The sequence below is a fragment of the Neovison vison genome, chromosome 13 (assembly GCF_020171115.1).
Source record: "Neovison vison isolate M4711 chromosome 13, ASM_NN_V1, whole genome shotgun sequence".
Lineage (NCBI taxonomy): Eukaryota > Metazoa > Chordata > Mammalia > Carnivora > Mustelidae > Neogale > Neogale vison.
This window is the reverse complement of record NC_058103.1, coordinates 3,560,968-3,586,129: the sequence shown is the minus strand read 5'-3', so window position 1 is coordinate 3,586,129 and position 25,162 is coordinate 3,560,968. Positions and strand designations below refer to the sequence as shown.

At 50.8% G+C, this 25,162-nt stretch overlaps 1 protein-coding gene across 3 annotated transcripts in view; it reads left to right on the top strand.

Annotated features, from left to right (window-relative positions):
* The window catches only part of TECPR2 (tectonin beta-propeller repeat containing 2), a 98,701-nt gene that overhangs the window by 25,397 nt on the left and 48,142 nt on the right, over nucleotides 1-25,162 (top strand). For all 3 annotated transcript variants that reach the window (XM_044231441.1, XM_044231443.1, XM_044231444.1), the window contains exons 3-9: nucleotides 4,342-4,470; nucleotides 5,316-5,447; nucleotides 9,106-9,263; nucleotides 17,128-17,440; nucleotides 18,457-18,589; nucleotides 21,921-22,235; nucleotides 23,051-24,048. In XM_044231441.1, coding sequence (XP_044087376.1) covers nucleotides 4,342-4,470; nucleotides 5,316-5,447; nucleotides 9,106-9,263; nucleotides 17,128-17,440; nucleotides 18,457-18,589; nucleotides 21,921-22,235; nucleotides 23,051-24,048 — 2,178 coding nt within the window. The remainder of the gene's footprint in view (nucleotides 1-4,341; nucleotides 4,471-5,315; nucleotides 5,448-9,105; nucleotides 9,264-17,127; nucleotides 17,441-18,456; nucleotides 18,590-21,920; nucleotides 22,236-23,050; nucleotides 24,049-25,162) is intronic.

The following is a 25,162-nucleotide window of genomic DNA, read 5'->3' as shown; positions in this document are numbered from 1 at the left end:
TCCTGGACTCCATCGTTTCTGTTGCGAAGTTTTGTTCTGTTTTGTGAAAGACTTTATCTTTAATCTCTGCACCCAGGGTGGGGCTCAAACTCACAACCCTGAGATCAAGAGTTACGTGCTTTACCAACTGAGCCAGCCAGGTGCCCTGAGAAGTTTGTTTTTAATACTTGTTTGTATCTGGTCATTTGCCTTTCGTCTGACACGGTACAGTCATCTCCTGGTCTTCAAGGTGTTGCTGTGTCACCACACAGTGTGTTCATTGTATTTCTTTCCTTTAATCTTTGTCAGGGCTTATGCTCCTGAGGACACAGGCCTTTCATCAGTTCTGGGCAACTAATGGTCCTTGTCTCTGAACATGTTGCCTCCTGTTTATCCCCTTTCCCTCTGGCGTCCCAATTAGATATAGGTTGGACCTTTATATCTGTCCTCTAGGACTGTGCTCTTATTTTTTATCTTTTCCTCTGTCTTTCTTACATAGGTCTGTCATTTAGTTCAATAATTTTCTTTGAGCTCTGCTATTTAATCACCACTAAGGTTTTAAATTCTTTTGATTCTTTTTCTTTTTTTTTTTAAGATTTTATTTATTTGACAGATCACAAGTAGGCAGAGAGGCAGGCAGAGAGAGAGAGGGGAAAGCAGGCTCCCCGCCAAGCAGAGAGTCCGATGTGAGGCTCGATCCCAGGACCCCGGGATCATGACCCGAGCCAAAGGCAGAGACCCCAACCCACCGAGCCACCCAGGCGCCCCAATTTTTTTTCATTTCTTATAGTAACTTACTATTCTGTTCTGAATTCCCTTTTATGTTTCTTTAAAATTTTAAGCATATTTCTTTTATGTTCTGGGTCTCTTCAATCTAAATGCAGTACTTGGGTGGAGGCAAAGGGTTGTCCAATTCTATTACTGCTTTTTTTTTTTTTTTTAAAGATTTTATTCATTTATTTGACTCGCAGAGAGCAGGCAGAGAGGCAGGCAGAGAGAGAGGAGGAAGCAGGCTCCCCGCTGAGCAGAGAGCCCAACGCGGGGCTCGATCCAGGGCCCCGAGATGACCTGAGCCGAAGGCAGAGGCTTTACCCACTGAGCCCCCCAGGTGCCCCTATTACTGCTCTTTTTAGTTGATTCTTCTTCATGGGGCCTTTTTCCCTGCGGTGGTTTCTAATTAGGAGCTCTGTGGCTGGTCCCAATACTCATGAAGGCTGAGGAACAGGGGTCAGGACTGTGTCCCACAAATGGGGTTTGTACTTACTGTGCCAGGCCCCTTGGACTGCTGCTCACATCCAAGCCCTTCAGATTGACTGCCTGTGGGAAGGAAAAATACATTCAAACTCGAATGCTGAACATGGCAGGCTTGGGATGACAGATTCTTGAGGAACATTCTTCTTTTTTATTTATTGCAGTCAACGTCTGAGAGAAGACAGAGTTCCTTGTCAGCTCTGTCTGCCAGCAAATGGATTTTTCACTGTTTACACTTTGACTGAGGGTTAGAGTTTCAGGGAGTCTTCCCGGGCTTTTGCAGGGGACATCAGTTCCAGCTCCCCACTCGTCTGGCCTGAAGCCTCATCCTCATTAGCCCCGCTCAGCTCAGGACACCGAAGCTCTGGGTGTTGGCTAGGTAGTCCTGGGGTGGCCCGTAGCTTCAGGGTTTGACAGTATTTTGACAATATTCTTTTTGGGTTTGGACCTCTAGAATTACTTTCTAGAGGTATGCAGTTAAAAGGATATTTTATGGGGGATCCTGGGTGGCTCTCTTGGTTTTGGCTCAGGTCATGATCTTGGGATTCTGGAGTCGAGTCCCACGGGCTCTGTGCTCAGTGCGGCGTCTGCTTGGGATTCTCTCTCTCCCTCTTCCCCTTCCTCCTGCTCATACACATGTGTGCACACGCATACATTCTCCCTCAAATAAATAAATAAAATGTCTTTTTTAAAAAAACGTTATTTTATGTATCTTACTCAGCACTTTGAGGTGTTTGGAGGGGAATGTTCTCCAGAATATCTAGACTTATACTGTAGGCAGTTGAGGCCTAATTTTTTTGCTTCTATAAGCTAAGTACTGGTAATCTGATTCTTGGGATGTTTTGGTTCTTAAGTCAACCGTAACGTTTATTAATGATCATATTAAATAACATTAACTCAAAATGTTGACATATTAAAAAGCGTGTGTACAAGCGCCACACACAGATTTTCAGGCTTTTGGCCCATGCGAGTGGTGGTTTTTATTTTGAAGCCTTTAATTCAGAAAACGTACACAGCCGTTTGGAATTTGTCTCACAACCTGGCTCAATGTCCGGTAAGGGATTTTAATTCCTGTTGTGGCGGCAGTTCCTGTAAATACACATTCCCAGGATGCTGTTCTCCAGCCGGCCTCCCTGCCAGGACTACCTGCGTGTGAAGTGGGTTCTGTCCCGGTCGTCCCTCGGAGTGGCACCAGTGGGTCCCGCTCACGGACCTGCCACTCATGTTGGCCGCAGTGCGGATGGTGATGTCCTTCCTTCCCCTTCCTGTGCTCGCGCCTCCCAGCTGTCCCTCTGCGGGGCAGCCAGGCAGGGCCAGGATCCCCTTGAGTCCTCCAGCCGTGTGTCCTTAGGCAAACGGGGCGACCCCAGCCCACCCCGTGCCGCTGCATGAGGAGTCGGGGACATGCCACATGAGAGGGCGGACCAGCGTGGCTGGCGCCCGGGACGTCCCGGGAAGGGGTGGCTGTGCCGTTCTCCTGCTGTCCTCGTGCCGACCAGGTCCTGACAGTCTCTTTCCTCATCAGCCTTTGTGCTCGCTCATTGGCCGCTTCTCCAGACGAGGCCCGTGGTGCCTCTGGCCTGAGCCGCCACAGGAGGTTCCCACCGGGCTTCGCACCTGCACGCTCTGCTCGTCGTCCTCGTGCTGGGCCGCGCCTGGTCGAGCTTACCAGAAAGCCGTGGGATGGACACAGGGCAAAGGAGGACTCTTCCAGGGCTCCCCTTTGCCTTCCTCTAGCTTAAGATCCAAGTCCCTTACCTCCGTCAGGCTCTCACCAGGCCTCTTTATAGCCCGGGAGAGCGCCCTGAGAGCTGCGGGGCTGGACGGAAGCGCGTGCGGCCATCGTCGTCATCGCCGCCCCCGCGGGCTGTCCACGCTCACCGCCACCAGCGGCGCGAGCTTGCGACCTCCTTTACTTTCTGTCACCGCAGCAGCTGACTCAGTCTCCTCTGAGTGTGGAGGGCGTGCTTCTGCCCTTGACAGACCGCTTACCGTCTAAGTTACGGCAGCAGAATGTGGTGATCACGGTAGTTCAGTGCAGCTCGCCGTCCGTCTCAGCAAGGCCAAGTGGTGGTGTGATTTTTCTGAATGAACGGTTTCACTCAATGGTCTGGAAGCCTGAGTTTCTGTGTGCCATGCTTGTGCATGTGCTTTTTCTCTTCTTTGCTTTCTTTCTTTTTTTTTTTTTTTTTTAAGATTTTATTTATTAGAGAGAGAGAGCGCGCGCATGAGCAGGGGGCAGGGAGAGGGAGAAGCAAGCCCCTTGCTGAGCAGGGAGCCTGACTCGGAGCTGATCGCAGGACCCTGAGACCATGACCCGAGCCAAAGGCAGACACCCGACTGACTAAGTCCCCCAGGCACTGCAGTACATGTGCTTTTTATTTTTTAATAGGCCAGTGGGGCTCCTGGGTGGCTCAGTGGGTTAAGCCTCTGCCTTCAGCTCAGGTCATGATCCCAGGGTCCTGGGATCGAGCCCCGCATCGGGCTCTCTGCTCAGCGGGGAGCCTGCTTCCCCCCTCTCTGCCTGCCTCTCTGCCTACTTGTGATCTCTGTCTGTCAAATAAATAAATACAATCTTTTAAAAAATAATAATCTTTATTTTTTAATAGGCCAATGTATGAAGCTTGGGTTAGTGTTATTTGATTACTGATCTAAGAACAAACCCATTTACAGAGTGCTTTCAGATGCATCGTCTCCTTGTCCTCATGGCACGCGTGGGTGGCACATAGACCGCGGACTATGGTGCTGGAGTGGCATGTCTGAGTTGAGAGAGAAGAAAGAGAGTTGGGGTCAGGGGGAGCTCTTCTTACTCCAGACTCCCGTTCTGGGCGAGCTCTCCAAGCGTCTTAGCATGCTCGCCTTGATAGCTCAGAATATTCTCACTTGATTGATGAGCATTTCCTTTATTAGAAATGGTTTTTTATTTCATCATTTTAAGATGAGAGACCTAGAAAGAAAAAAGAGGGTCTAACAGATGTAATTATTTTCCTGGATTGCATGCGTTTTCAGTCAGGGCTTTGCAGAGGCCGCAGTCTGATGCCGGGCTCCCGCCTCCAGGGGTAATGTTTCCACTCTGGAAGCTGGCCTTGTCTTGAATGTTTGCTCTTTTAGGGGAAAACGGAACCCATCACGGTGGTGAAGCTGCTGAGCTGCTTTGATGACCTCGTGGCTGCGGGCACCGCCTCTGGGAGGGTTGCTGTCTTTCAGCTTGTGTCCTCGCTGCCAGGGAGAAACAAACAAGTAAGTGGTAGTCTCCCCGGCATTTCTTACCTTCTTGGCACATTCCTTGCGGATTTTCACAGGAGGAAGCCTCCCCCGCTCGGAAGATATGTGCTCAGAAAAGTTTCACCCTATGCTTTTTTATTATTTTTTTTTATAATTTTTTAAAATGATTTTATTTATTTATTTGAGAGAGAGAGAGAGAGAGCAAGCATGAGAGGAGAGAGATCAGCAGGAGAAGCAGACTCCCTGCTGAGAAGGGAGTCCGATATGGGACTCGATCCCAGGACTCCAGGATCATGACCTGAGCCGAAGGCAGTCGCTTAACCCACTGAGCCACCCAGGCGCCCCACCCTATGCTCTTAATACTCAATAATATTTTGGTTCTCGGGAGGACACTTGGCAGAAAGCACGTTTGGGTAATTTATTTATTTGTTTATTTAAGATTTTATTTATTTATTTATTTATTTGACAGAGAGAGATCACAAGTAGGCAGAGAGGCAGGCAGAGAGAGAGAGAGGGAAGCAGGCTCCCTGCTGAGCAGAGAGCCCGATATGGGACTCGATCCCAGGACTCTGAGATCATGACCTGAGCCGAAGGCAGTGGCTTAACCCACTGAGCCACCCAGGCGCACCAACACATTTGGGTAATTTAGACTGTGCCTAACGTTCTCTGGCTGCCCTCTGTCCGCTTTCAAGTTAACTAACCAGAGGGTTCCTTGTGCAGGGTTTTGCCTGGAAAACCAGGTTGGGGAGACCAGCCCCTCCAGGAGCAGGAGGGACTCTGTACCCCTGTGCCCACAGAGCGTGTCTCACAGTACCCACCCCTTTCTCTCCCTGTGCGCGTGTCTTGTTGTTCATTCCCAGCTTCGGAGATTTGATGTCACCGGTATTCACAGAAATAGCATAACCGCGCTGGCTTGGAGCCCCAATGGAATGAAATTGTTCTCTGGTGATGACAAAGGGAAAATTGTCTATTCTTCTCTGGATCTAGACCAGGTATGATTATTTCCAGAAATACTTTTGGCCTTCTTCTATTTGGGGAAATTATATCCATAATCATCTTGTAGCCAGTCCGTTTGTATTCCCAATCATTTGTCCCTTTATAATCTCATTATTGTTTGTAACAGTTTCCCTCAAGGACTTCTCTAACGTTTTCTAAGCTGCTTCTGCTGTGACTAAAGGGTTGGCCTTTGTTTTGCACTGGCCCCTTCCCTCATGGTGTCCATTCTCCTGTTGTCTTCTGCTGCTCCTTCGAACGGAAGTCACTGTCACTCTTCTCTCCTTGAAGGGTTGGTAGGAGCCATGCAAAGCCTTCCATAGTCATAACTGTGGACAGAGGTCAGTGCTTTCAGCGGGCGGAGAGCTGGCCCCAACCAAGCCTTCTCTCGTGTGGGAGGGAGTGGGCTGAGGACAAGGAGGCTTGGTGGCAGTCCAGTGCCCAGCCACCATCCTCATGTTTGTTGTTTTGTTTAATCCTCACAACGCTGCCCTGAGCTGCGTGTGCACTTCCCTGTCAGTAGATGAAGAGCCCAAGGTTCGGTGACCCCGTCACTAGCCCGGGGTCACAGGCCAACACCTCGTAGAGCTCAGCTTCAAACAGGTTCTGCTCCGAAGCCCGCATCTTTTCCACCGCTCGTGCGCCTCTGTGCAGGCCTGTGCTTCGCTGGGTCACATGTCTGCCCAGCTGCACTGAACACCTTGGTCCGAGCCTTTCCTTTCCTGACGCGTAGCCTTCATTCCTCATGCATAGCGGGAATTCAGCAATTACTAGCCAAGTTGCTTTTTTTTTTTTTAGATTTTATTTATTTATTTGACAGAGAGAGACAACAAGAGAGGGAACACAAGCAGGGGGTGTGGGAGAGGGAGAAGCAGGCTTCCTGCTGAGCAGGGAGCCCAATGTGGGGCTCGATCCCAGGACCCTGGAATCATGACCTGAGCCCAAGGCAAATGCTTAACAACTAAGCCACCCAGGCGCCCCAGCTGAGTAGCTTTTAGTCCCTCCGATCCATGACTGTCCTATTACAAGTTATGTCTAGCGGAAGTTCTCAAAGTGTTTGGTCTCAGGACGCCTCTACACTCTTGTTTTTGTTTTTTGGTTTTTTTTTTTAAGATTTTATTCATTTATTTGACAGAGATCACAAGTAGGCAGAGAGGCAGGCAGAGAGAGAGGAAGGGAAGTAGGCCTCCCAATGAGCAGAGAGGCCGACACGGGGCAGATCCCGGGGCCCTGAGGTCATGACTTGAGCCGAAGGCAGAGGCTTTAACCCACTGAGCCACCCAGGCACCCTTATTAATTTTATTTTGAAAAAATAAACCTATCACTAGAAATAACTTTTATGAAAATAACTATTTCAAAACAAGTGATAAGAAAGACAGTACTTTACATTTTTGCAAATCTCTCTAACGGCCGGCTTGACGGAGGACAGCTGCATTTGCAATACATTGTTTTGGTTGGAGCGTATGAAGAAGATCTGGCCTCTCACAGACCTGTAGTCAGAAACAGGACAGTATTGTACGAGCCTTTTTAGAGAATTGTGGATATTCTTCGTGAATCTTATCCCCAACTGATGGATGGTGGTTTCCCTAAGGTCAGTTGTAACTGGGAAGCTGAAACTGTGTGGATGGATTTTTTGTCCTCTTACAGCGAAATCCAGCAACCTGCCTGGCACTTTGAGTGGCTCTTTGATCCCTGCGTGATTTTGTAATATCATGTGTTGGTCACTTGGAAAATATTGATCTTACTGAATGATGCAGATCTTTCCAAATGTTGAAATTTAATTATATAATATCAAAGAACGTGTTTTTGTCAATAATACCATCATTCAGATCAGAAAAGGCTATAGAACTGCCCAAGTTCACGAGGGTCGTTACAAGCTTTCAATTCTAAGCCTCATTTGAGAACTTGAAATTTATTATCAGCAACAAACACAATTGTTTTTACTGAAGTGACAAGGCCACTTTGTTCCATCTGAGAAGATGTCTGCCAAATACCCATGTTTGAGTAATTATAGTACGTCAAGAAAAATGGCATTCTGGGGCGGGGGTTGGGGGGGGGCAGGCAGCTGGTTGCGCTCCCAGCTCTAACAGTCAAGTGCTTTTCCTTGAGAACCAGAGTACCTCAGTGTGCGGCAGCAGGACTGGGCGTGCCTGCCCCATTTTATCACACAAAATTCTAAACTGTGTCTACCCAAGAGCCAGGATTTAATGAAATTATAAATGTTCTGCGTCAAAGACCATCTTCAGTGAAATGCACATTTTTTCCCTTGAGTGGTGGCAGAGGACACAGTGACGATTAGTGGCATTCAGTGCCCTGCTCTCCCCTCCATGGCTTTTGTGTCATTGCCAATGTCAGCTCAGTGAAAAAGGCAGATGCAATCTAGTATTATAACGAAAATAGTCTGGGCCTTGCAGACCCTGTGGAAAGGACTGCGGAGCCCACTTGGAGAACCGCTGTTGTGCAGGAAAGCATTGAGGTTATTAGGAGCCCCTGCGTTGTTCCTTCCTTCTGCTCGGGCCTGCAGGCAGCGCCAGGCCCGCACCGCTCCCGAGCCTGCATTTCACAAAACAGAGAGAAAGCCACATGTAGAAAACAATGTCCTTAGCGTGCTGGGAACTTACTTCCCACCATTATTGAGGTTCTGGTAGTTGTTGTTGTTTTAAATACAAGTATAAAGAGATTTGCAAAAAAAAGATATGGGAGGTTGAGTGTTTTTGCAAAATTCATAGAATAAATTTAGTTCATTATAAGCTAAGTCTAAAACTGAAAAGCTACAGTTTACATAACTACAAACGTGGGAGGAAAATCTGCTTTAAAAGTACTTGATGTTTAGGAGTAAAGAGAATTTCTCTATCTTCACTGTGTTGGTGGTTGTATAACTGTATGCATTTTTCAAAATCCATACAACCGTGTATCTAAAAAGGGTCAGTTTTATTGTATGTAAATTTTACCAGTAAATTTGATTGCTGCTCTTCCTCCTACCCCCAGGAGGTTTGTGACAGAGCATCAGGATTTCTTAAACTGAAGAAACAGGTTTAGGAGAAGAGTAACTTGTAGAAGCAGATTTTTGACACCAAGAAATAGAGTTTGTGCCAGCAGTAAAATGCCTTCTGGAGTTTACCTTTGTTCTTCAATATATTTAAACCTGTTTGAATTTCTTTCTTGTTTTTTTCTGACCCTTTCAGTTGGCATGGATATAATGTCCCCAAAATTGCCTTGAACTCTTTGTGGGGGAAGGGTGTAATGTGACCTTAGGTGATAGTTGCCACAATAATTTTATAGAAAGTCCCATTGTGTTTGATTAGAATAAATAATAGTGATGGTATAACATATTTCCACTTAAATCCCTATGGACTCTTCTTTGAACTGCCTACCGAGAATGTTTTAAAAGAAATTATATAGCATTTTTCATGTTTCCTGCCAAACTTGATATAGGCTGAGATAGGTTGTTAATGTTGTTTTCTCACTAGTAAGTAAGAACTTTTCCAGACAATTTTATCACAGTGGGTTGACACTGAATCTATTGAGAATTAGCAACATGTGTTTTAAGGTATAAACTGACCCGAATACAAACAACAGAAGGATGTTTCCCGTCACAGAGGAAGTCGGGTTGCTTGAACTCTGCACTGAGTTGGGTTTAACCGGACTCTCTCGCAGGGCGTGTGTAACTCGCATCTGGTGTTGGAGGAGCCGTCTTCCATCGTGCAGCTGGATTATAGCCAGAAGGTGCTGCTCGTGTCTACACTACAAAGAAGCCTGCTTTTTCACATGGAAGAAAAGTCTGTCAAGCAGATTGGAACACAACCAAGGAAAAGGTGGGCGTCGCAAGTGCCCCAGCCTGGTGGTCACAGAGGGGCTTTAAGTTTTCCTAGGTTTCCTGTTTGCCATCTGCAAGCCCACAGCTGCTCTAAGCCTGGGGTGCCCAGTGGGTCCCTAACCTGCCTAGGGCACCTTGTCCCAGCATCAAACAGGAACAGCACATCCCTCTTGTTCTTCTGGGAGAACGTACAGGCGTGGCCTTCCCGCCTTGAGTGCCAGGATCTGGGGGAGTCTCCAGTGTGGTCTGCTTTGGGTCCACTCCTGTGCAGGTACCCCCCTCCCACAGTCCCGGTCAAGGGTCAAGGCCCCGCTGCACCATGTGGGCTGGGCCAGGCTTGGGGATAAGAGGCAGACAAGGCAGATAGGAGCCCACCATCATGCAAACTTAATAAACTCAGCAGGAAAGTTAGTTGTTGTGTTACCTGCCGTGGAGCAGTGTGTGGTGCTGTGAAACTTCTTCCCAGCCTGGATCTGCAGGCGGACTCCCTCAAGGAGTGGGCAAGGGAGCAGTGGAACTGGCTAAGAAGAGTGGGAGGCTTCCAGGCTGAGAGATTGTCCCCCCATTGACCTGCCACCCAGAAGGACAGCAAGAGAAGGGGTAGGCCACGTCCAGTCACCTATCCGCCACGTGGGAAGAGGCAGCAGGAGTGCGTGGGGGTCTCCCTGCCAGAAACACATGTGTAGAGCCCTGGGGCCCAGTTTACCTAGGGGTAGGGCCAGTGAGGAGGGGCTGGGTAGAGTGGTGAGGCCACCCCCTCATCCTGAGAGAGAGGGGCAAGAGCCAAGTGGGGGCAGGAAGAGAGGATGGGCGCCGGCAGCTTGTGGATTGGCAGCGGGATTTGGAGAAGTTCCTGGTAAAAGGGCACTGTTGCCTGGAGAGGATCAGAGGGGCTGGTGCAGGTGGGCCGGGGACTGGAGTGAACAGGCTGACAGTGGGATGCGCGTTGGCTGCGCGAGGGAGGGAGGGCCCACAGAAGCTGGTGGTGACAGCCAGGCGGGTGATGGATGGCCGGGAGAAGGGGAGGTCACACGGGCGGAGTGTGGCAGCCCTTAGCTATTAAAAGACCTGGTCAAGCTTCCCTTTGGCTTCTGTTTTCCATGCTGAATACCCCCTCACTCCATCAACAATTTAGCCTTTTTATAGCAGTAGTCTCCCGGTTGGCCCTGGAAAACACAGTGGAATTTGTAGTTCCGGCTTAGGGGTTCTGCACATCTTCATCTTGTCTTTCCCTCTGCCACTGTCCCCCTCTTCTGCCTGATGCTTTGTTCTGACTTGGTGTCAGTGTCTCACTACACTCTTTTTGGAAGGGTAGTGCAGGATAGAGAGGTAGGAAAACCAGTTCCTTTTCACGGGGAGCAGCCAATAGTCCTTCTCTTAAAACCTAGTCTTCCAACCTCCAGTGTGGAAACCTAAGCAAGTTTCCAGGAGCCCCTCCTGGTGCACATGTATGGTCGAGTCTTTTGGCCTATGCTGGGCAGCGTTCCAGGCTGCGGATGCAAACAAATGTCTCCCCTTTCTTCCTGGGAGGTCTGTTTCACTGAGCCCTAGAGGAGTGGGGATAACACAGAATAAATGGAAAAGTTGGTCATCCCTGTGTCTTAAAGATTGTTTTTCTGTTGCATGTATGTGAGCTTGTGGTTCAGAAGGGGCATCTGGCGAGTCTGCCCCCTGGAAGCCGTGTGTCATCCAGCACGTGTGGGGCAGTAGCATGCGGTGGGCAGATGGGCAAGGGACAGGTCTCTGCCCCCAAGCAGAATAGCTGTGTAGGCGGCAGTGTGTGCTGCAGAGAAGGCAGTTGGGGTGAAGCCGGGGGGTGGGGTGGGGCACGCTCTCTTAGAATAGTCTGGGAAGACTTCTGTGGGGAAGTGACATTTGAGCAGAAGCCTCAGGCATGGGAAGAGCTGCTGGAGGAGAATTCTGGTCTCAGGAAACAGCGAATGCCAAGGCCATGGTGGATTCAACCAGGGCTTCAGCATTCGAGAAGCCAGAGGGGGCCGGGTGACCAGGGAGCAGTGGGTTGGGTGCACTGGTAGAAAATGAGATTGGAGGGGTGCCTGGGTGCCTCAGTTGGTTAAGCCTTCAGCTCAGGTCATGATCCCAGGGTCCTGAGATCGAGTCCCACATCAGGCTCCCTACTCAGTGGGAAGTCTGCTCCTCCCTCTGTCCCTGCCCCTGCTCGTGTTCTCTTTCTCACTGTGTCTCTCTCTGTCAAATAAATAAATAAAATCTTTAAAAAAAAAATGAAGAGAGAAAGAAAATGAGATTGGAAAGGAGGGCCTGAGCCAGCTCAGGGGCAGGGCTAGAGCACCACGCTGCCTGGCTGTTGCCCAGGTTATCCTAGGTATAACCAAAGGCTCTTAAGTGCTGTAGGCAGGAGAATGGCCACATGAGCGACATTTCAGAGCTCACCTAGTTCTGCGTGGAGACTCAACTGGAGATGGGCAGGAGCGGGAGAGTGAGGAGGGTGCTGTGGGAGTCCTGGGAGCAGGCGTGGGGGCTGGCCCTTGGCGGTGGCCGTCAGGAGACGGGGAGATGCAGGGAGCTGCAGTTAGGAGATGGAAAGCAGGATAATGCTTTCCCTGGGGCAGGATAATGGATTGGATGTGGGGCGAGGGGAAGAAAGGAAGAGAAGGTTTCGTGCCAGTGGCTGCAGCAGCTAGGAGGCTGTGGTGGAAACACAGGGCGAGCCCGGGTTTGAGGTCTAGACAACCATTCTGCTGGGGCATTATTGAGCTGGAGGTGCCTGTTAGGTAGTAGTCAAGCAGGAGTCATCGTGAGGAGTGACATCTCCAGGCCCGCAGGTCGTTAGATGCAGGCGACATTGAGACCCTGACATCGGGGAACAGTGTTTTTCACGTGACATTGAAAAAGCCTCATCGAGTCTCTGCTGTGTTCTGGGCACCCTTCTCCATCTGAGGTGACAGCTGTGACCTGGGAAACCTCTCATCTCTGGAGGCTCATATTCCTGGAGGGGGAAACCAACATTAAATAAATATGTTCTAGAATGTTTGGGAGTAATCAGGATATGGACTACAGAGGAGGGAGCAGGGGACATGGGTGCATGCTCTCGATAGGCAGGGAGGGACAGCTCTTCCGCAGGAGGGACCAGAGCAGATTCCTGAAGGAAGGGCAGAAAGAGCCAGGACTTTGAAGAGAAGCTCTTGAGGCAGAAGCAGTGTGTGTGCCAAGCGTTTGAGTGTTTGTGGAGCAGCAAGGCCACGTGGGCCTTGGTAGGGTAGGGCCAGGGTAGGACCCCGTCGTGTAGGCTTTTTGAGCCTTACGCGGGGCTGCTTTATTCTAGCATGCCAGCAGTCGTGAGAGGCTTTGACCAGGGCAGGTCACCCTTGCTGCTCTTGGGAGGGGACAAGAGTGGCAGCTCAGGGGGCCAGCCAGGGGCTCAGGCCAGTAGGAATGCTTGGAGGGCAGAGCTGCAGGTTTGCTCCGGCAGGTGAGGGAGGGAGAGGAGTCAGAGGCCGTGGCTGAGCACTTGGGTTGGGGCGTGGCGGCGCTCTGGCCTCGAGAAGCCTGGCGGAGAGGACAGAGGGGCTCTTGCGGACGGGTGGCATAGTCTTCCTCCCGGGGGCAGCCGAAGGGGCAGGGGCAGCAGGTGTGCATCTCAGGAAGCAGGTGCGGCCAGAGCCTGTAGCGCATGGGCGGTCTGGACAAGCTCTGGGAGGATGAGCTCGCCGCGGGTGGAGCATGGTTTGGGGGCGCGGTTGTCTCTGTTCTGGGCATCGGCAGAGACTGGGACGTGAGGAGGGGTCAGAGGAGTGAGAAGTCGGAGGCCACATGGAGGAAGTGTCCCAGGGCCAGCCACTGTGACAGAGCTGCTGACTACCCGGAGAGATGGCCTGAGATTTGGATACAGTGACCTGGTGGCTACACACGGTCCTGCTCAAGGAGAGGGGCGGGGGGTGAAAGGGCTGGAGGGGACAGGATCACCGTGCTTGGGGATAGCTTTGCAGGAGGCTGGTTTTGTAGAAGGGAACAGAGGAGGGGGCGCTTTGCAGGGAGCGCGTCTGCTGAGAGCTTTGTGAGATGGGCTGGGGGGGCTGGCGCGGGCTGGCACGGAGCACGAGATGGCGGTGCCTGTCGTGACCTCCCTGGAGCCTGCTCGTGGGTGACAGAGTGGCCTGAATAGGGCGGGAGCGTTCTCAGCGGGCAGCAGAGCGCGGGCACCCCGAGCCTGCATCTGCAGGCAGGAGACCGCAGTGTGGGGGATGGGGTCGTCCTTTTCGGATGGAGTTTGTGAGCCTCCTCAGACCGGACCAGATAATGCATGTTACTCCCAGAAGACCTCAGAGCCCCCAGCTGTCCCCAAATGTGTTGTATCTTTGCTCTCCTCGGGCTCTGTGTTGCACTATCTCATGTGGGAACCCTCTCCCTACCTATTAGGTGTCCTGCGGCCCTGTCCTCAGGGCCCCCGTGCGAGGCCATCCGTGCGTGTGGACGTGGGGAGTCTACCCCCGAGCAGAGCCAGCACCAGGTTCTGGAACAGGGTCACTGCTGTCGTGCCTGTGTGGTAGTCTGTGGGCAGTTGGCTGCTGAGCCTTTTGTCACCCATCATAGACTTTCATTCTCTTGCCTCAGGCTCTCTGTCCGTGCTCAGCATTTCAGGTCTGTGGCATCAGCGGATGATGCAGCTCGTTAGAAAACACTCCTTCCAGTGCTCCCAGCTGGCTCAGCCGGTACAGCATGAGACTCTGGATCTTAGGGTTGTGAGTTTGAGCCCCACACTGGGGGAAGAGAGTGCTTAAAAATAAAATCGTTTTGGGGCACCTGGGTAGCTCAGTGGCTTAAGCGTCTGCCTTCGGCTCAGGTCATGATCTCAGGGTCCTGGGGTTGAGCACCGCATTGGGCTCTGTGCTCAGCAGGGAGCCTGCTTCCCCCTCTCTTCCCTCTGCCTGCTTCTCTGCCTGCTTGTGATCTCTCTCTCTCTCTCTCTCTCTCTGTCAAATAAATAAATAAAATCTTTAAAAAGAAATAAAATCGTTTTAAAGTCCCAAAACAAATAAAAAACTACAACTTTCATGTTAATGTGGCTTATAAAGGGAATTAACGTATTTTTTAAAGTCATCAGTGATTTTTCTGCAAGTCACCTCCACCAAAGTTAAGAAAGTGGGATGATGAAGTTATGGTTTTAGAGCCCTGCAGTGCCTGGGCCTTGAAAGTTGGGGTCTGAGGGTCCACTTCAGAGCGGCTGCAGCAGGTGCTGCACCATCGTGCTGCCGGTGGGTGGCGCTAAGCCTGGGGCGAAGGACAGTTTGCACCTGCCCTAGCTAGTTATCCCCAGCTTAGCCGCTTACACACCACGTGTTCCAGCAGTTCCAGAGAGCCAGCTGCCCGCCAGGACCCTCTCACATGCTCCTTCCCCCACAGTGCCCGTTCCATCCTCAGCCGGGAATAGTCCTGGGTCTAGCCCTCTCCTGCCCCAGTCAGATGCCTCCCGTCTGGACCACTCGTGGGGCCCTTTGAGCCTCAGATGGGCTTGCACTGGTTCTTACCCACGCACACATCTGCCTGCGCCTGTTCTCAGCCAGGGCCAGGCTCTCGTGTCGTTTCTCTTTCACGTTGCCCATGGCACCGGGTCTCGCACGGGGCAGGACTCCCTCGGTGTTTGTTTAAGTGAGTGCTGCAGTTATCCAAGGTGAGCAGATCCAAGTGGAAGTGACAGGAGGTTTTTAAGAGGACCTATAAATAGAAGGAAAACATTTAACAAGTGGGTCACCAAACAGAAATCGATTGGACAGGAAGGGCAAGAGGAAGAGGTTACGGACTGCCCTGTGATAATTCCTTTGGGTCTATTTAGAGAATCTTTCCAGAAAAAATGCACCAAAGGCAGTAATCAAACCCGAGGCCGATTATAGAGTTGTCCGGGAATGATCGACAGTCTTAGAATGGTCTTGGTTCATCTAACAATCTTCGTTTCAAAGCTGAATCTGATATTCAGTACCCTCCTTGGGCCCCATCCAGAGGGATTTAGTTACTCTGCACCCGGAGGGACCTAGAGAGAGACTGGCAGAGAACGTCCAGATAACTCTGTGTCACCATGTGGGATGGGCTCTGGAGACAGCCCTTCAGGAGGACCCGTGTGCTGCTGTGTGCAGGGAGGGTGAGGAGAGAGGCACAGGGCTGTGTGTGGATCGAGGGGCCCATCCCAGCTGGGAGCACCTGGAACCCCGTCCGGGGGGTTACCACGTCAGCAGCAGCCCTTCTGTGCCCCCCCAGACCGGCTCACTTAAGCTTCACTTTAACCTTTGAGATGGGAAGGATTACCCCATAAGGAAACTGAGCTCCAGAAAGTTCACACAGTAAATATTTCTATTTACTATTTCTACTGCTTCAAGTCCGAGAAGCATTTTTGGGGAGAGGGTGGCCTGAAACTCTTGAACTCTGAGCTCTGGTAGGAGCCCGAGATTGGACAAAGGTATGGGACCATGAGAACTCAGGAGACCCCCCCCCCCCGCCAGCTCAGCTGGGGGAGCATGCAACTCTCGATCGTGGGGTGTGGGTTCAAGCCCCACATTGGGTGTAGAGATCGCTTAAAAATCCCTTTGGGGGAATAAAAGAATTCAGATTGCTGGTGGGAGCAAAGGTTGGATTAATCATATTGAAAAAAGTTTGAAATGATCTTTCAAACCTGAAAGTAGTCAACTCAGCAACCCAGCAGCTGCCCGACAGCACAGCACTTCCTTCTCCAGGAGACCTGGGCAGACTCGGACACACCCGTGTGCTAGGAGGAAATGCTCGTGGTATTGTTTAAAATAGCGAAGTAGAAATAATTCAAATACCCATCAACAAGGGAGTGAGTGAAAAAAAATGTGGCATGCTATATAGCAGTGAAAATGAATGAGCTATAGCTGTTTTATCAGTAAAGGTAAATCTTTAGTCAATATTAAAAGCAAGTGGCAAAAGTGTACAAATAGCATCATTACTTTTTTATGCAAATGGAAGATGATACCAAGATATGTAGCGTTTAGGGATACATAGGTATGTGGCTAAGCTATCAGTAGTAGAAGCAAGGGAATAGCAAACGCAAAATTCAGTCTGGTGATCACACCTGGGGAACGGAGGGACAGGGACATTAGGAGTGTGGGAGAACACCACCTGCGTCACTGATGATTTATTTCCAAAGTTGAGGGATGGGCTCCTGGGTGTGCATTTCATTTGTTAGGCTTCATAATTTTATATGCCTCTAAGTGTGTGTGTGTGTGCACCTGTGTGTATATATGGTATAAAATGATACGTATTATTTATGTAAAACATACATTTTGTGTTAGGTATTTCATAATTTTAAAAATAGAAAAAAATGACATCCCTGTGGACCAGCCAGGAAGCTGGTCCCTGTGACGGGTTTAGACTCGGTCATAGGTGTGACGCTCGTTCAGTGGGATGCTGGCATGAGTACAGCAGTCAGGGTTAGGATGAACAGAACTTCCGAGCAGGGAGAGGATGGTCGGACCTGGATTGTCCGCTTCTGCCTCCGTTTCCTCTTCTCTGACCCAGGAGCTGTACTGTTTGCCTCGTGGCACTGCTGTGAGGATTGAGCCAGAGGACGAAGCCCAGGGCATAGCACCATGACGGTCGCCAGGAGCCGGGCTGCCTTGCCTGCTCAGCGGCACATGCTTCCGAGGGGCTACAGGGAGGAAGAGACACAGAGATGACCGTGTCGTTCTAGTAACAACAGAGCAAACCATAGAAGAGGGTTTGAAAAAACATCAGTCTTATTTAGGCTTATCCAAAAAATTCCTGTTAGAGTTGATGTCAAGGGTTGACAGCTATCACTTTAAATCAGTTTGTCTCTGTTTCTTCTTCTTCTTCTTCTTCTTCTTCTTCTTCTTCTTTTTTTGTAATTTCAGCACTGGGAAATTTGGAGCTTGTTTTATACCAGGACTTTGTAAGCAGAGTGATCTGACCTTGTACGCGTCACGGCCTGGGCTCCGACTGTGGAAGGCGGACATCCATGGGACTGTTCAAGCCACGTTTATCTTAAAAGATGTCTTTGCTGGAGGAGTCAAGCCTTTTGAACTGTACCCACGTCTGGAATCCTCCAACAGGGGAAGTTGCAGCTTACCTGAGAAACACCTGGGGCTTGTTTCATGTTTCTTTCAAGAAGGCTGGGTGTTGAGTTGGAATGAATATAGTATTTACCTTCTAGACACTATCAACCAGGTAAGTGGCGTGATCACACCACGCCTTTGGTGTCTTTATATGTTTATCTACGGACGGTCTCTCATAATGGTAGAAGAAACAGCATTAATTCTAATGCTTTACTTTTTCCTTTGCAAGAAAATCAGGTAAGGGTCTAATTATTTTATAGATTTGGTTTTGGTAGAACCTTCTAGCTGTTCTGCCTCTAAGCGGAAGTGTCGTCTGCCTGGCATGGCTTCCTCACCTGGAACCTGAGGGTAGGGCAAGAGGGACTGGGGCCACCAAGCTGCCCTTTAACCCTGAATTGGTTTCTCTTTTGAAGGAACACTTCGAAAGGCATCTCTGTATTCTTCACTTGTAGACAACTTAAGTTTTCTTCTTTCTCTGGGTACTCTTTGAACTTGATGCACACTTAGTAGTGAGTGGGGTTGAGAGGTTTGGTGACTTTGTATCAGTTCCTTTCTTCCAAGCCCTTACCCCAGTGCTTTCTGCGACAGGTGGCATTAACTTCACGAGACAAAGGGGCTGTCCACATGCAGATGTTGTGGCTTCCATCAGAGTGTACACGGCACCATGATGGGCAGCTTTCAGACTAATGGCGTGCTTCTAGATGTTCATCAGGATTATTTGCTTCTCTCTCTGCCTACTTGTGATCTTTGTCTGTCAAATAACTAAATAAGATCTTTAAAAAAAATAAATTTTTTAAAAAGATTTTATTCATTTATTTGATAGAGATCACAAGCAGGCAGAGAGGGGGAAGCAGGCTCCCTGCTGAGCAGAGAGCCCGATGCGGGGCTCGATCGCAGGACCCTGAGATCATAACCTGAGCCGAAGGCAGAGACTTAAACCCACTGAGCCACCCCGGCGCCCCTCGCATTTGTCACTTCTAAGCTGGTTCAGAAAGAGCCTGGCAGAGCACAGGTGTCATCGGACTCCTCCGGGCTCCTGCACCTTTGTGTCCGCTTTCAGCCGTTAATATTGCCTGGTTGTGTGATTTTCTTTTTCTTTTCTTTTCTTTTTTTTTTTTTTTTGGACAGGCCACAATTGCTGGTTTGGAAGGATCAGGTGACATCGTGTCTGTTTCCTGCACAGAAAATGAAATATTTTTCTTAAAGGGAGATAGAAACATTATAAGAATTTCAAGCAGACCTGAAGGATTAGCATCAATAGGTTTGTATTTGTTATAAAATGTGCTGTGTATATGTAATTGTAGTTTATAAATGATAAAGCTTATTAGCATTACTTTGTTAAACAACTGTAGCTTTATCTGAACAAGGAAGTATTTGGAGGGTTTCCTATGTTTTTTTTTTTTAAGATTTTTTTGTTTTGTTTTGTTTTAGAGAGAGAGTGTGTAAGATCAGGGGGAGGGGCAGAGGGAGAGGGCGAGAATCTCAAGCAGACCACGCACTGAGTGCGGAGCATCACTCCGGGCCTCGATCTCACGACCCTGAGCTCATGACCTGAGCTGAAACCAAGAGTCAGATGCTTAACCCACTGAGCTGCCCAGGCCTCCCTCCTGTGATTCTTAAAATATGGTTTACAGTGCTTTTCTTGAAGCTTATCTACTTTAAGGCTCACATCAGACAGCCTCGCATTTGGTGAAGTGGTTCCATGGGCCTGGAAGGTGGGGGGCTGGACGAGTAGTGAGGAGAACTCAGCACCCACGTGACTGGCCACTGGCACCCTGAGACTGCCTGTGGGGTTGATACTTCAAAGGACAGATTTGCCAAGTTTAGGACATTGAAACCTGTTCTCTGGAACATGTCCTTTACCCTCCACGCAGCTCTTCCGTATGACCCTGATCATTCTCCCGTATGACACTGATCATTCCCCGCGCTTCTATCTTCTTGTTCTAAGTCCCACAGCCCCGGTTCTGGTGAGCGTGTTCCCGTGCACACATCATGGTACTTGGTGTATTTGGGGCTTGTCAGTGAACTTGTCCCCATGGTGACAGCAGCCATGTGGGGAGCCCCTCCTCCTCTCTGTCCCTCACTTTGTTCTCACTGTGTTCCAGACACTCCAAAGCACTTAACAATCATGACCTCATAAAATCCTGAACACAGCCCTGCATGGAAGGTGCTGGTTCTCCAGACGAGACTGGGCTGTGAAAATTGTAGCGAGGTCCCGAAGACACCACTGCTGGGGGGATATGAGCCGCACATGGGGGACATCTGTGTGGCCCCCGAGGCCCCGCACATGTGTAGCCTTGAGTTCACGGAGCAATTTCACAGGCACCTTGTTGGATGCTCAGGACAAGCCTGCAGGAAACATGAGGCAGGTGGCCCTGCCACGGCCTTTCCCCAGCCAGTCCCCCTTCCCCCCGGAGCTGGGAATGGCCTTGTGCCTTCCTCTCTCACTGCTCCGGTTGCCACCATGTCCCAGGTGGTGTGCAGGGCGCCCCCACCCCAGCTGAGCTCTCCAGGTGCCTGCCGCCACCCCCGTCCCCAGCACCCCAGGCGGGTCTGAGTGCTGGCTGTGTGCCCTCCCTGGCGTGGCCTGCTTTAGCCGGGGCTGCCCTCTGCTCTCAGTTCAGGTCTTCCTGTATCTTTGACACTTTCCCTGAGTGCTTTAGTTAAGTCGGCCCTCCCAGTCTTCGCTGGAGTTCCCAGGGGCCTTTCCTCCTACCGCTGTTGCCGCTGGGGAGCCGTTTCCTTACCATGTCCTTCCCTCACAAAATAGTAAACCTTTTGGTTGCAAGGGTCTTGTAGCTCAGCTTTGTGGCCCCAGTTAGCATATGGCACACAGAAGCCCCAAGTGAGTGTTTCTTAATCCACGGTGTCTCGTTTCAGACTAGAAAACCAAGGACGGTGGGGGGGGGGTGTTGCGTAAATGACAAGCCCCAAATCCACCAGCCCCGTCTTCCGATTGCTGCTTCAGCCAATGCTTCTCCTGCTTCTCCTGCCTGGCTACATTGGTCAGAAGTGTGGACCTTTTGTCATAGCTGCGGGCTTAGGGTATCTTGGCCCTGGAGGCATCTTTGCTCTGCCTTCTGCTCACACCAGCACTAGCTGGTGTCTGAGTCACTGCAGGAGAGGAAGTAGAAGGCCTGGACCCAAGTGGGTGGGCCAGTTGCAAGCCCAGGGCCTTCTAGAGCCGGAAGCAAGGCAGGAGCAAGGCAAGGGAAGGGCCTCCAGGTGGCAAGCCCCTGAGCCTCCAGGCATTACTAAGGCCTTTGTCCTTTTGTAATGTTAGAATACAAAGTGTGGTTAGTAGGAAAATACCCCAAACAGCCTCTCAGAGCCAGATATTTAGGACTTGAAAAGATGAAAATGTCCTAAGGGCTACCTTGGCCCCCACTTTACTGCCTCTTACAAGATGGCTGGGCGTGGGGTGGGAGTGAGATATGTCTTGGGTCAGAGGGTCAGTCAGGGTAGCTGTCACCCCAGGCCGCAATCTCTGTGGAACAGGACTAAGCTCTGAATCTTAAGTTTTCGGAGCTGGTATCTGCACGGTGTGGTCAAGGGCGGGCGGCTCGCGGGAGGGAAGTCTGGGGGGCTGCTCTGCGGGGACGGAAGCGCTCTGTGTCCGCGCCGTCCCCAGTGGCTGCCGAGCGCTTGCAGTGTGGGAGCGCAGCTGCCTTTACATTGTGCTCGACTTTGAGCTTAAATAGCTGCACATGGCAGTGACTGCTGTATTGCACAGGACAGCTCTAGACCGAGACCTGCCATCGGCTCTTGTGGTCTTTAACAAGTCGCTTCCCTGGCCAGGCTTCGCTCCGAGCAGAGCCCTGCGTGTCCGTCCCCAGCTTGCACAGAGCAGCCCCTAGTTTGCCCCGGGGCCACTGTCATGAGAGGACAGGAGTTCCCGTCTGACTGGTGGTCCCTGAACAGTGCGGGGCCCGTAGTGGATACGTGCTATCGGGATGGCTGAGTGGGGGAAGTCGTCCATAGTCCTGTGTACGGGGTCCTGTGGCTGGAGCCTTGGTGGCCATGGCGACTTGTGCTGTTTTGTTGAGAAGGACGAGTCTGTGAAGGTGAGAAACTCACTGGCTCTTGGTCGTGGGTGCAGAGCAGGGTGCCTTGAGCCTCTGCTGCCTCATCCTCACGCCACACTTCTCTGTCCTGGGTTTGTTCTCATGGACAATGCCCTTTCTCTTCTCAAATTTCAAGAAATATAGGTACGCATATATTTTTCAAGTGCCTTTTGAGTTCTTTTATGTTTAAGGTGTGGTCTAAGTAGGGGCCATCACTAAGCCCTCTTCTTAGAAACAGGTCATTTGTCTTCTTTAGGAATTATTTTTGAATTGGTGTAGAAATGCTGTATGCTTAGTAGCGTCCCATTCCTATTGAGCTATTTATAGAAAATCGCTGTGAGGAGTCGTTTTCCTGATTGTGGTGTGTGAGCTCCCAACGCACAGAGCCGTTGCAGACTGTTACGTGCGACCTTCCCGCTTCAGCAGTCTCTCTGAGCCTAGCGGGCAGGGATTTAGGGTTAGCAGACTGAATGAGAGCTTGTCCACTTCCTTAGACAGCCAGCAGTGACCCCCAACTCTCTTTCTCAGTGCGAGATGGTCTGGAGACACCGGGCTGCGCAGAGCAGGCCCCTGGGCAACGTGGCGAGAAGCCGTCGGGGGCCCCGGTTTCGGAGACAAGGCTCAGGGGCTCCTCCGTGGCCAGCTCTGTGGCCAGTGAGCCCAGGAGCAGGAGCAGCTCACTCAACTCCACCGACAGTGGCTCTGGGCTCCAGGCAGCTCCAGAGCTGGGGAGGGGAGGCCAGCCCGCCTCGCAGAGATTCAGCGTGATCAGCTCCGAAGACTTCGACCAGGAGCTTGTCGTGAAGCCTCTGAAAGTGAAAAAGAGGAGGAAGAAGCGATCAGGTACCGTCCTTCGCAAAACGCACACTGACTCCTTACGCAGGGTCGTTCTCGCACACTTTTGGGGAGTGCTCCTTTCCCTGCGTGAGCATTTGCCCATTTGGTGAGAAGCAGAGAAGGCTTCAGAAGACACGGGTGCTCTTTCCTCGGAGGAGTTTTACCGTGAAGTATTTCATATGTTAAGAAAGAGTACCACACACACCGAAAGCACCCTCGTGGGGTGTGAGTAATACAGTAACACACACCTGTGTACTTACCACCCTGCTTGATGGGTCTGGGGCTATAGTTAAGTAAAATTTTAGATGTATCCATGTAAAGCACGTATTAGACAAGAGACACTATGAGCCTGGATGGAAAGGCTCGGAAACAGAAGATTATGCTGGTGTCTAGATTTACGTTTGGTGTTGGATAGGTTACCGACCATGGGATTTAACATAGAAATGGTTTAACTTTTTACTCCTTCATTCCTGTTAGGCCTCTCGAGCTACACATACGTACCAGATATTATTAATATTAACATGCTAATCTTGTTAATAATTTTAAACAACTGGTCTACTGTCCATCCTTTCCTTTGTTTTCCTCCATTAACATTTCTTGAGCGAGGCCTAGAGCCCATCACTGTCTCTGATGTTTGCATCCATTTAAGACATCTCTGCATGGGGATAATTCGTACGTGAGAGATGCATTCCTCACCACTTAAATATCCTTCATTTGAAATGTACTTTTTTCCTTGAGCCAAAATTGTGATTTTTAGTCTCTTACTATTTATATGGAGTCATACCCCATTTTAAACATTCTTATTTTAAATTTTAAATTAGAAGGTGCAAGCAGGAACACCTGCCACAGTTCCCTTGAATCAACTCCCTGCTGTGAGTTTCCGGGTGACAGTCCCCAGTCCTTGAACACGGACCTGCTGTCTATGACCTCCAGTTTGGGCAGCATCGTGGATCGGTTGAGCACAGAGTCTCCTGACCAGGAGAGTAACCTCAGCGGTGAGGTGAACGGTGTCCTGCAGGAAAATATTGACCCCGAAGCGTTCAGTGTCCTGGAGGTGCCTGAGCCTGCCACTGCCCTCCTGCATGAAGGGAATAGCGACAGACCTGGACTCCCACGATGTGACTGTGCAGAAGACACAGGGCCGCACGGTGGAGTGTGGACTTCACTCCTGGAGCTGAGGGAAGCTGTGGAAGGGAGTGACGTTACAGAACTCAGAGAGGAACCTTGTCCCACAGATGATGGAGCGAATAGCAGACAGTCGCCCTGTCGAGAAAAGGACAGCTCTGCAGAGGCCCGGGAAGCAGGGGATGTGGAGCTTGATGACCCCCAAAGCACTTTCTCTGAAGCCCCTTTTCTGGACTCACCCCCGGTGCCTTCCAGCCTCAGCTGGGCCCCCTGTGCCGAGCCGCAGCTGCCAGGGACCAGAGCTGACGAAGGCTGTGCCGAGGAGCCCAGCAAGGAGCCGGGCTTCCTCACATGCATGGGGGGCCCCAGCCACCTCGGCTCACATCCCTGGCACACTGTCACCGACAGTGACATGGGCCTGAAGGAAATGGTTGCCTCGGGATGTGACTCGGGGAGTGTGAGAGGACGGCTGACACCCCCAGTCTCTGCCTCGGCGGCTCGCACCCATGAGCCTTGGCTCGAGCAGCCTTCACGGGACCCAGTGTTGACATCCAGTGACGAGGAGGACATCTATGCCCAGGGGTTGCCTTCCTCTTCCTCGGAGACGAGTGTGACAGAGCTCGGTGGTAGTCGCTCCCTGCAGGACCTGAGCCAGCCTGGCGCGGAGGACACCGGGCTCCTAAAGTCAGATCAGGTATGTGGGTTTGGGGTGGGGGGTGTCCTGCGGTCCACCCAACCCACGTAGTCAAGGGTGATGATTCCTGATCATTTACATAACAGAGATTGTTTTCAAAATGCTTACTTTTCTTAGCAGGTCATTATTTTTCAGTGTATTTGGTTTCGAGACTAATCAGGTCTTATAACTTGTCCTGCTAAGTCATTGTGGGGTGTGGATTAGGAGTGTGAACATGCATGTGCTTCCCCTAAACGGACCACTAGATTCTCCCAGCGCTAACGACACGCGTTGTTCGGGAAGCTCTTGCCGCTTGCCAGGCACCACGCTAAGCACTTTGTAAGTTCAACTCATTTCCTTCTCCAAGAACAAAACAAAAGTAGGTAAAGAAGTAGGTGCTGCCATAGTCCCCATTTTACAGCGGAGGGAAGGAGTCGTAGGGAAATGGCTTACACAGGTCACATAGTGAGTGAAGGGCAAGGCTGGCCCAGGACCCCACTCTCAGCCTCTGTGCTGTCCTGCATCGGCAGAGACATGTCCTGCTTACTTGTTCTGAGACCAATGCCGGAAGGTGAGACCTTCCACTCGGTCTCGCCTGCGCTCAGCATTTCTTGAGTGCCTTCGGCTGCCAGGCTCTGTGTTTGGTGTTGGCTGCTGCAGGCGCAGAGCCAGTCCGGATCCCAGAATCTCCAGGGAGACCCAGACGTGCCTGCCGATCGTCTCAGCTGAGCATGACTCTTGGCCGATGCTGCCAGCCAGGTCAGGGCTGGGAGGCCTGATGGGCGGCTGACGACATCTCGTGCAGGCTGTTGAGATTGGGAGCGAAACTTTAGAAAAGCCCTCCCCTAGGTGAGAGGGGACCTGGCTTGGAGGACTGCTTCCTCCCTCCATGGTCCTCCCTCCTGCCCATCCAGTAGCTGGAAAACCAAGAGATTTTGTGGCATTTGCCAGAGGCGTGGGGCACTCGTCATGGGGAGCAGGGCTGGATTGAGAAGGGCCGGGTGCCATTCTCTGTGAAGCAGCGAACTTCCGTATTTGGGTGATGGTGCAAGCACTTTGATTCCTTCTGCAGTTTAGAAAACTGTTAAGCTGCAAAGACTTCATTTAGCTCTTTCTTAAAGAATCATGGCAACAG